The 11,111-nt window shown below is 34.0% G+C and overlaps 1 protein-coding gene across 1 annotated transcript; it reads left to right on the forward strand.

The window, feature by feature from the left end:
• Window positions 1-6,413: 6,413 nt before the first annotated feature.
• On the forward strand, window positions 6,414-9,924 carry LOC129875044 (probable cinnamyl alcohol dehydrogenase 6). The gene is made up of 5 exons (XM_055950476.1): window positions 6,414-6,633; window positions 6,834-6,947; window positions 7,416-7,643; window positions 9,071-9,359; window positions 9,436-9,924. The coding sequence occupies exons 1-5, from the start codon at window positions 6,539-6,541 to the stop codon at window positions 9,781-9,783; spliced, it is 1,074 nt and encodes a 357-aa protein (XP_055806451.1). The 5' UTR covers window positions 6,414-6,538; the 3' UTR covers window positions 9,784-9,924.
• The last annotated feature ends 1,187 nt before the right edge of the window (window positions 9,925-11,111 follow it).

Genomic DNA, 11,111 nt, shown 5'->3' on the forward strand with positions numbered 1-11,111 from the left:
TGGACTTAGAGCGTGCCTGTTTGGCTTCGAGGTAGACTACGGTCTCCTTTCTTTTAATTGAGCTTCATAAGGTATTTGTAGTTTGGATTGTATGTGACAGGTTAGGTTCAATTCCCAGTTTCTTCCTTCTTTGTTCCAGTATGAGCCTTCGGCTAAATTGTCTTTATGAGACTTCCAGTATAGTTGGTAAGATTATTGATGAAGCCTTAGATTAGCCTTGATTAGCCTATTTTAGGTGGCTTGATTGATATTTATGGTGGTTGGCGAATTTGCATCTTATGATTTATTTTTGGGATGAAACTTAGTTGATGTAGCCGTTCTTGGCCGAAATTCATGAGACTTAGTGTCCCTCACTATTGTAGCACCTATCTTGAGGCCTTGGTGTAGTGACTAAAAAAGGACATCGACTGAAAGAAAAAATGGTGTACTCCTATAAAAATAAAAAGGGTAAGAAACTAAAAATGCTAAAGCCAAACACATGTGTTTAATATTAAAAAATTATTTTATTTCAAATTCCTAATGTAGAAAATTTAACATTAAAAATCCTAATAAACCTAGTAAATATAATACGTAAACAATATATTTAAGCTATAAAATAAAAATTAATGAAAATACCTTGATTAACTCAATTTCATTATTCATGGATATATGTAGTTCTAAACCTCTCCTTATATAATTAGGATTCATGAAAATTTTCATTATTTTAGAATGCCTTTATAAACAAAAACTTCTACCAAATATTTAGGAGTTGGCCAATTATTTTAGGACAAATTAGTTTAGGATTTATATTATACTCCATATTTAATATCATTAAAATGATAATATAATACTAATAAAAAATAGCGAAAAGACAATTTTCTCTAAAGAGAAGTCTTTTAATCAAGGGAAAAAAGTTCAAATAACATTATTAATAAAATAAAAACTAACATCGGCAAAAGACCAATTTTTATTAAATAAAACAAATATACAAAGTTGGCTAGAAACCCAAAAGCAATGAACACAAACAAATAAAATACAAATGTTTCTTTTAAATAAGGTAGTTAATATAGAAGTGTTAATATATATATGATTTCAAAGTCCTACATATATTAGGATAATAATTAAATGATAATAATTGGAGGAAAATAGTAAAAAGGTGATATTGTCTAAAACAAAGTTTTTTAATGAACGACACAAAGTTCAATTAATATTTCAAGGATGTTCATGCTTTTAATATAGTATAGATAGATAATTGTGTGTTGGCTGAGTTTATTAGGGTAATATCACCTCATGAGGCTGCCGTTTGATTATCACAATGTGTACATAAATATGGAGAGGAGGATACAAAGGAGAGGAATATCATTTCTTGTTATTATATGGTGCTTTAAATTCGTTAATAGTATCTCAGATTTCTTTCACATATTTATCAATTGAAATAAGATAGAAACTACTCAATGATACTGCTTGACTTTGACAATTTGAGCTTTGTTTAATGCATTGATATAAATTAAAGAAACAATTTATATATTTTTTGAGGGTATTATATGATCATAAAGATTTTTAATTAAGGGCAAAATGATTTACCAATTTTATATGGATATTTTGGTCTAGTAATATTTTTGTCTTAGTAAACGGTTGGTCATGCGATTTTATCTCATGAGATAAAATCAGCGTTTGAACATGCGATTTTACGTTGATTTTATCTAATGAGATAAAATCCCAAATTCACAAAAAATCATAATTTGAGAATTTCAACAGTCTTCTCTTCAAACACCTCCTATTCAGTCGCGTACTTAATCAACTTAGATCTGGAAATTGTTACCAAATCTGAGTTAGTCGCCGGAATAGATTAACGGCCCCGATTGATCGCCGAAGTGTTGAAAGGTTGAGGACGCGTGTTTGACTTCAAAAACCTCCTCCGGCAGCTCATCTATCAGTTCAGGGTTTTGGGTTTTCATTTTTGGTTCATAATACCCAAAAATAGAGAAGAGAATATTAGAGATTTGAATGCTAAAGTCAACTGATTTCGAGTGGATTTTGGATGAATTAGAGTTTTTATGACCATTCGAGATTCATTCTACCCAAGATCTGCTATCCACACAGTAACTCCGACGTGAACAGTATTTTTCGGCGGCAACAAGGTTCATTTCAACTGGAGTTGATACCTCTGATTTTCATATCTATTCTTTGTTCATACACTTGTTGTTACATTTTGCTGACTTTAGACTTTAGACCTTTGAATAATTTATTAGTTCATACGCATTTTTGTGGCTTTGGATAGTGATGGTAGACTAGGATCATGTTCTCGCTCAGGGACAGGGACAGGGATAGGGACGAGGGTAAGGAGGGATAAGTGGGTTAAAGGAACGTTTAGACTGAGAGTAGTTTCTTGGAATATTGGAACGTTAACGGGAAAATTCATAGAGCTTTGCTTCTAAAGCTAAGGAGGTAGACGGTTATAAGTTTTGCTTCTCTAGTAGATCGAAGTATAGGAATATGGTAGGCATTTTAGTAGAAAGTAATTTAAGGGATCAGGTAATGGAGGTTAGGAGAGTCATTGATAGGATGATGTCGATTAAGGTGGTCATTGAAGGGATCATGTTGAACATTATTAGTGCTTATGTGCCGTAAGAGGGCTTAGGCGAGGAGGATAAGAGGTGCTTTTGGGAGGATTTGGACGAGTTAGTGGGAGACATACCATTTACTGAGAAACTTTTCATGGGAGGGGATTTCAATGGGCACATCGGATCTATATCGGGAGGGTATGATGATGTGCATGGAGGTTTTGGCTTCGGGGACAGAAATGGAGGGAGAGTTTTACTTTTGGATTTCGCAAGAGCTTTTGGGTTAGTAATAGCCAATTCGAGTTTCCCAAAGAAGGAGGATACTTGGCAATCTTTCGTAGTTCAGTGACTAAGACTCAGATAGATTTTTTACTCCTTAGAAAGGAGGATAAAGGTGTGTGCAAAGAATGTAAGGTCATTTCGATCGATAACATTACAACTCGACATAAGCTCTTGCTTATGGATTTAGGGATCAAGATGATGAGGAATAAGAGAGTAGGGGATGAACGATCTAAGATCAGATGGGGGAGTTTGACCACGGCTAGTGCTCTGGAGATGGGAGAGAAATTGAAGGATATGGGGGCTTGGGATAGTAGTGGAGATGTGAACAGTATGTGGAATAGGACGGCTAGTTGTATTAGGGTAGTAGCAAGGAAAGTGTTGGGAGTCTCAACAGGTAGTCGTAGTCGGCATCGAGGGGACTGGTGGTGGAATGGAGAAGTGCAAGGGTAGGTGAAAGCAAAGAAGATGGCGTATGCGAAGTTGATAAAAAGCAAGGATGAGGTGGAGAAGTGGAAGAATAGGGAACTTTATAAGATAGCGAGGAAGGAGGCGAAGTCGGCAGTTTCGACGACAAAAATGGCAGCTTTTGAACGCCTTTATGCTGAACTAGAAGAGAAAGGTGGGGATAGAAAATTATTTAGGCTAGCCAGGGTATGTGAGAGAAGAAAACGTGATGTGGATCAAGTGAAGTGAATTAAGGACGAGCATGGAAAAGTATTGGTAGAGGAGATCCTCATTAAACAGATATGGCAGTCATACTTCCATAAACTCCCGAATGAAGAAGGGAACAGAGAGATTGTGTTGGAAGATTTGGAACATACAAGGAGGCATCATGATTTTGAGTGTTGCAAGAGTATTACGATCGAGGAGATTAAGGGTGTTGTTTGTAGAATGCGCTGGGGAAGGGCGACCAGACCTGATGAAATTCCTGAGGAATTTTGGAAGAGCACAAGCTCGGTAGGTTTAGGGTGTCTTACTAGGTTATTTAATGTCATATTTATGATGGAAATGATGCCCGAAGAATGGAGGTCGAGCATAATGATCCCTCTATATAAAAACAAGATGGATATCCAGAGCTGCAACAACTATAGAGGTATCAAGCTTTTAAGCGATACTATGAAAGTATGGGAAAGAGTGGTGGAGATGAGGGTGAGGAGAGGCGTGTCTATTTCAGAGAACTATTTTGGATTTATGCTGGGATGCTCAACTACAGAAGCCATCCATCTTATGAGGAGACTGGTAGAGAAGTATAAGGAGAGGAAGAGGGACTTGCATATGGTATTCATCGACCTAAAAAAGACTTACGATAAAGTTTCACGAAAGGTACTATGGAGATGTTTGGAGGCTAAAGGTGTACCTGTGACGTATATTAGGATGATCAAGGACATGTATGAGGGGGAGAAAACAGGTTAAGGACAGTAGGAGGGGACTTAGAGAACTTACCAGTTGTGATTGGGTTGCATCAAGGATCAACTCTTAGTCTGTTTTTATTTTCCTTGGTGATGGATGGATTGGGGCGATAAATTCAAGGTGAGGTGACATGGTGTATGCTTTTCGTGGAAGACATAGTACTAATCGATGAGACTCATAGAGGAGTTAACACTATGCTGGAGGATTGGAGACATACCTTAGAGTCTAAAGGGTTTAAGCTGAGTAGGACCAAGACAGAGTACTTAGAGTGCAAGTTCAGTGACACACCTCAGGAGGTTGGCGCGGAAGTTAGGCTTGGCGACCAGGCCATCCAAAAGAAAAGTAGTTTCAAATACCTTGGGTCTATCATGCAAGGCAGCAGGGAGATTGACGATGATGTGACACAACATATTGGGGTAGGGTGGATGAAATAGAGGCTCGCTTTTGGTGTGCTATGTGACAAAAAGGTGCCACCACAACTTAAGGATAAGTTCTACAAAATGGTGGTTAGACCGACTGTGTTATATAGGGAAAAGTGTTGGCTAATTAAGGTCTCTCACGTTCAAAATATGAAAGTTGCCAAGATGAGAATGTTGAGATGGATGTGTGGCCATACCAGGAGCGACAGGATTAGAAATGAGGCTATTCAGGATAAGGTAGGAGTGGCCTCAGTGGAAGACAAGATGCGGGAAATGCGATTGAGATGGTTTGGGCATGTGAAGAGGAGAGACACAGATGCCCCAGTACAGAGGTATGAGTGGTTGGCCATGGATGGTTTCAGAAGAGGTAGGGGTGGGCCGAAGAAATATTAGGGAGAGGTGATTAGACAGGACATGACGCAGTTACAGCTTACCAAGGACATGACCTTAGATAAGAGGGTGTGGAGGACCCACATTAGGGTAGAAGGCTAGTACATAGTCCCTTTATTCTTCCTTATTAGTAGGCGCAGTAGCACACTATAATTTCTTGTGCTTTGATTTCTGTTATTATCTATTACTTTCTGTACTTCGATTACTCTATTTTATATGTGTCGCTTTCGTTATTTGCTTTCTCGTATCGCTTTGCACTTCCTATCCTTATCTGACCTCTTTTTATGTTTTTTAATTAGCCGAGGGACTTTCGAAAACAGTCATCCTACCTTGGTAGGAGTCAGGTCTGCATACACTTTACCCTCCCCAGACTCCACATTGTGGATTTCACTAGGTTGTTGTTGTTGTTGATGATGATATGAGATTTTTCAAATATAAAAATTGACCCACAAGTTTTTATTTTATCAAAATAATCCATATTTAATTTATATATATATATATATATATATATATATATATATATATATATAAATATATACTAGCCATTTGTTCATATGTAAATAAAATTTATAATTCATATCATTACTTTTAAAATCATATATACCTCATATAATGATTATTCTCTCTCATAAGAAATTTATTTTTACTTCAAATCAATTCTTAGTTTACCATTTATATTCACCAAATTCATTATTTTTGATCAAAGTTATTATTACTACTTCATTCAAATTAATGTTTAATAATAAAAAAATCTCATCATTATATTGAATGGAGAAGACTAATCACTATGGTGTGTGACATTAATTGCAAAAATAATTTTCTTAGCTACTAACAACTTGAACACTACAACTTATGTTCAATTTTATTTTTTATTGAATTAATTAAGATTTGATCAATAAATGTTAAATTTTTTTAGAATAACTTTGTGATAATGTATAATGCGATTTTATAAACTTTAATTTATTTGGTAAGACTGTATATACAATTGGACAATTTTGATAGTTTTACAACTTATGTAGTTTTTATGTTTATGAGAAAACATACAACATAAAACGTTTAAATTATATGTCCAAAAAAAACTTCAATTTCGTCTCATAATTTTATATCATAATTTCATAACATGATTTAATATGGCGTGGTTAAGTAGACCCTTAGAGTTTCAACTTATATATTAGTACTATTCTCAAGGTACCCGCTTACATACCAATCTTACCAAAAAAATTATTTATGTTTTGAAAAATATTTTTCACGGAAAACTATATATTTTTTTTTGGTACCTAACATACCTTTAGATATAAGTATACTAGCTCGACCCGTTTCACGTTTGTCTTAAATTTCGAGCTACCCACTGCCAACCAGCTGATGACTTTCAATAATGTTTCCTGTGGTTTCTGTTTCTACTTAAAGGGAAGCCTTTGGACTTGTTCCCATACTCACTCATCTCCCAACTCCCATAAAAACGCCAAAAGATTTCTAGATCTCTAAGACGGAACAATGGCTCAAACGACACCTAATCACACACAAACTGTTTCTGGTTGGGCAGCTCATGATTCTTCTGGCAAGATCACACCTTTTAACTTCAAGAGAAGGTACATAATATTCACTAGCTACTTCTACTCTTCGTATAAATTGTTGCATTTAGGTCCAAAAAAAATTATGCTATCAATATAGTTTTAACCAGGGTTAGTCATGATTTTTACTAGATTAATATTTATTCTATAAAATTTACCATGACCATAAGTTACTAATCTATTTCCTTATTTACCTTTGTTTGGTGGAAATACACCAGAGAAAATGGTGAGAATGATGTGACCATTGAGATCTTGTATTGTGGGATGTGTCATACGGATGTTCATCATGTCAAGGACGATTGGGGCATTACTATGTACCCTGTTGTGCCTGGGTACGTAGCTATCTATCTTGTTTACTTGTTTCTTCTCTAGATAAATAATTAGTATCTCTTTATGCATGTTACAAAGGGAAAATGAGGCATCAATTTTCCTAGATTTTATATGTTGTGTATATGAGCACAGGGGATATCATGCAAAATTTTACGTAAAAGAAAAAACAACTAGCTAGAAGCATTGAGATCATGAGCTATGTAGGAGCCTAAATGGAGCAATGGAAATTTCTCACCATGTGATCTAATATTATATCATGGGTTCGAATTGTGTAATCATCTATCATTAATATTTGCATCAAAATATAAGTTGTCTATATCATACTCTTGTGGAATGCGATTCCTCCCTTGACCCTAGGTGAATGTGGAATATTTTGTCCACTAACCTGACTGCTCTTTTTCTAGATGAGTATTATTGTTTTATCCGGCCTTTAAATATAAATATGATTATTTTATTTTTTCGTGTTGAAGGCATGAAATTACTGGGATTATAACAAAGGTTGGAAGCAAAGTGGGGAAATTCAAGATAGGAGACAGAGTGGGGGTAGGCTGCTTGGCAGCAACATGTTTGAAATGCGAGCACTGCGAGGAGTCTCAAGAGAACTACTGTGACCAAGTGCAATTTACTTACAATGGCATCTTTTGGGATGGCAGCATCACTTATGGTGGCTACTCAAAAATGCTTGTTGCTGATCATAGGTACTACTAACATTCTCGTTTGCCTTTTTTATCTATTACTATTTCATTCGTTCTAATTTATGTGATAGTTGATTTGTTTGCCACAAAGTTTAATAAAGAATAAACAGACTTTTGAAATTTGTGGTATAAAACATATTATAAATGTTAGTCTCACTATAAATCATTTGAAAAATAGAAAAGGGGTGGGAATCAATCACTCACCAATAAAATGAAACTTTAGATATTTAACCAAGTAAACTATGAGGATTCTCCTTACTATAAATGATCTAACTAACAATGAAATATGCATACAACAACAACAACTTCGGTATAATCCCACCATGTGGGGTCTAGGGAGAATAAAATGTACGCAGACCTAACCCCGATCTTGAAAAGTAGAACGACTATTTTCGAAATATCCTCGACTCAATAAAATATGCATATTAAAATTAAATTATTACAAAAATATAAATGTGTTATTTTTTCTTTGAAACTAACTAATAAAGAAAGTGTCACAAGACATCAAAAGTCTAAAAATACTTACACATAAATAATTATTTCTTCTTTTTTTTTTCTCGTACTTTATTGGGAGGCCCCAGCCAACTGTGATAATGGTGAGCAAACGAGGTCTTCGACCCCACAGAATTAAAACCAGTGGAAGGGTTAGTGGGTTTGGAATATCTTGGTACACTCGTTACTACTATTTTTTTCTAAAAAAACAAATGGATGCCAATTTTGTACGCATAGTTTGAAAAGATCTTTAACTTTATATCTCTTGAAAATATAAATGTATATAAGATTTGCATTTATTTAGAAATTTATACCAAGAGTATTCCAAATACATCAACCCTATATATAAAGTTAAAGGTTCCATGAAAATATATTTGAATATTAAATTTGCATCAATTAAAAAATTTAGTAATGAGTGTACCAATAGTATTCCAAACCCATCAACCCTTTGTAAAGTTAAAGATTCCCTGAAAATATACTAATACTACTAATTTGCATCTTCTAAAAGAAATAAAAAACAGTAAATTTGGAATGTTACAATGCGGCAAGCATTTTCAACAAAAAAAAGTTCTTTTATATGGAAAAAATAAACTCAGATATTTGTTTTTCTTTAATGAAAGCTTTTAAAATTCTAAAATTTGGGCAAGAATAAGAAAGAAAAAAAAGATTTTGGTGATATTTGAACTAGATCTATACTAATGAAACTTACAAACATCTCTTGTTAATGAGTTTATAAAAAATCTTGAAATAGTAATAGAATCTGGGAAAAATATATATATATAAATTGATGATGGTCAAATCAATACATAATGTAATCCCCAAGTGCACCGGTAGTATCTCAGTAAAATTAGATATTTTATGCATATATTTTTTTTAAATTGGTATAATATTATGTGTGTAAAATTTTGTAAGTATATATTCTCTTTGTTAACATGAAGGTACGTGGTACGTATACCAGATAACATGGCAATGGATAGAGCAGCCCCATTATTATGTGCAGGCATAACAGTTTATACTCCTTTGAAAGACAATGACTTGGTGGACACCAAAGGTAAAAAAATAGGAGTAATAGGTCTTGGTGGACTTGGACATGTGGCTGTTAAATTTGGAAAAGCATTTGGACATCATGTGACTGTGATTAGCACTTCTCCATCCAAAGAACAAGAAGCCAAACACAGCTTAGGTGCTGATGATTTTATATTAAGCACTAATCCCAAACAAATGCTGGTTTGTGCTCATGACACTCCCATCTTTTTCATTATTTCAATATTTTAGAAAATATAAAAGAATATTTTAATTGCAGGAAAAGAAAAGGAGCCTAGACTTTATTTTGGATACAGTTTCAGCCAAACACTCACTTGGGAGTTATTTAGAGCTACTAAAAGTGAATGGAACTCTAGTGATTGTTGGAGCACCAGATAAGCCAATGGATTTGCCTGCTTTCCCTATGATTTTTGGGAAGAGAACAGTGAAAGGAAGCATGATAGGAAGCATACAAGAGACACAAGAAATGATGGACTTATGTGGGAAACATAACATCTTGAGTGATATAGAGATTATCACTACTGATCAAATCAATGAAGGACTTGAAAGGCTTGTTAAAAATGATGTCAAGTACCGTTTTGTCATTGACATTGCTGCTCCATCTTAAAATTTATTCCTATCATTTTAATTCTTGTTATGTATGTGTGATTTTCATTTCATTTTATTCCAATTCCCTGAACGTGTGTCTTAATGTTATGATGTTGCTTGTTTATTTACCGAAATAATATATAAGTAACCCTTTCTCTTTCTCTCTCTTTTTCTTTTAACTTTATTCAGTTTGAGATTGCAAAACTACAAAAAGTGTTTAGAAAAAGAAACAAAATAAAAATCTAATGCTTATATTACAGTTAGCTGCAGTTTATAAATTGCGACTGATTGATTTAAGGCATCAAAATGTATATAAAATGGGTGAATACTATCTAATACAGCTCTATTGAACAGATTATATCGTCATCCCAAATAATCCTTAAAAAAATACTTTTACAAAATATGCTTCTGTCCCCCTGATTAAATTTTGTAGAATCAATTCAGTCCAGCTTTGATGACACTGTGCTCAAGCCTCAAGAGGCCCAGAATGATTGTAATCTTTTTAATTATATATGTAAATATATATTCTCTCTTAAATCCTCTATATTCTAGAAATACAAACGAATTTTGATCGTCAACAATGAAATATTCGCTAAATTAATGTGAAATTTATTTACTATATAAGTAAATAACCTGTAAAAATTTTTGTTAACAACACATCTCTATTTTAACACTTATTGATGAATTGTAATATATTTATAAAGTTATCTGTTTTTGTTATTTTTACATGTGCAATAGATATCTGAATTTTCATTATTATTAATAATAATAAAATTATTTTTATTATTTACACATTATAAAATGTCATTACCTTATATATTATATTAGTATTATATAATGGAGGATACCGTAGATATGACCGTCACTCAGAAACTATTGTTGGTCCCCAAGCGAACCACTTGGCCTGATCACTGGTCCAATCATACAACGGAAGACTCAAAAGTAAGGAAAAACACCTCATAGAGGATAACACGATCAATAACTCAAAGAATAAAGGCCAAATGCAAGCAATTAAATCTAAATCTATGTCATAAGAATAGTTTGAGAGGAACTGATCTAGATATAATTAATGACATCAAATCAAACCATCCCTGTATAGTCTATAAAACCTCTATCTCTACAATCTAGATGAGGCTCATGACAAGTTCATGGCTACCTCAATGAAAGAAAAGTACTTTCTCAACATAATGAAAGATAAGTATGGAATTCTCTGAAAGCAGGGAGGACTAATCAAAGCTGATGACAAATCTGATCCTCAATGAAGCGTCTGTTGATGATCTCTAATACATGTCTCTGCATCATGAAAAGATGCAGGCCAAATGGACGTCAGTGCTTGGAATGTACGAG

This window comes from Solanum dulcamara, chromosome 11, assembly GCF_947179165.1.
Source record: "Solanum dulcamara chromosome 11, daSolDulc1.2, whole genome shotgun sequence".
In the NCBI taxonomy this organism is placed as follows: domain Eukaryota; kingdom Viridiplantae; phylum Streptophyta; class Magnoliopsida; order Solanales; family Solanaceae; genus Solanum; species Solanum dulcamara.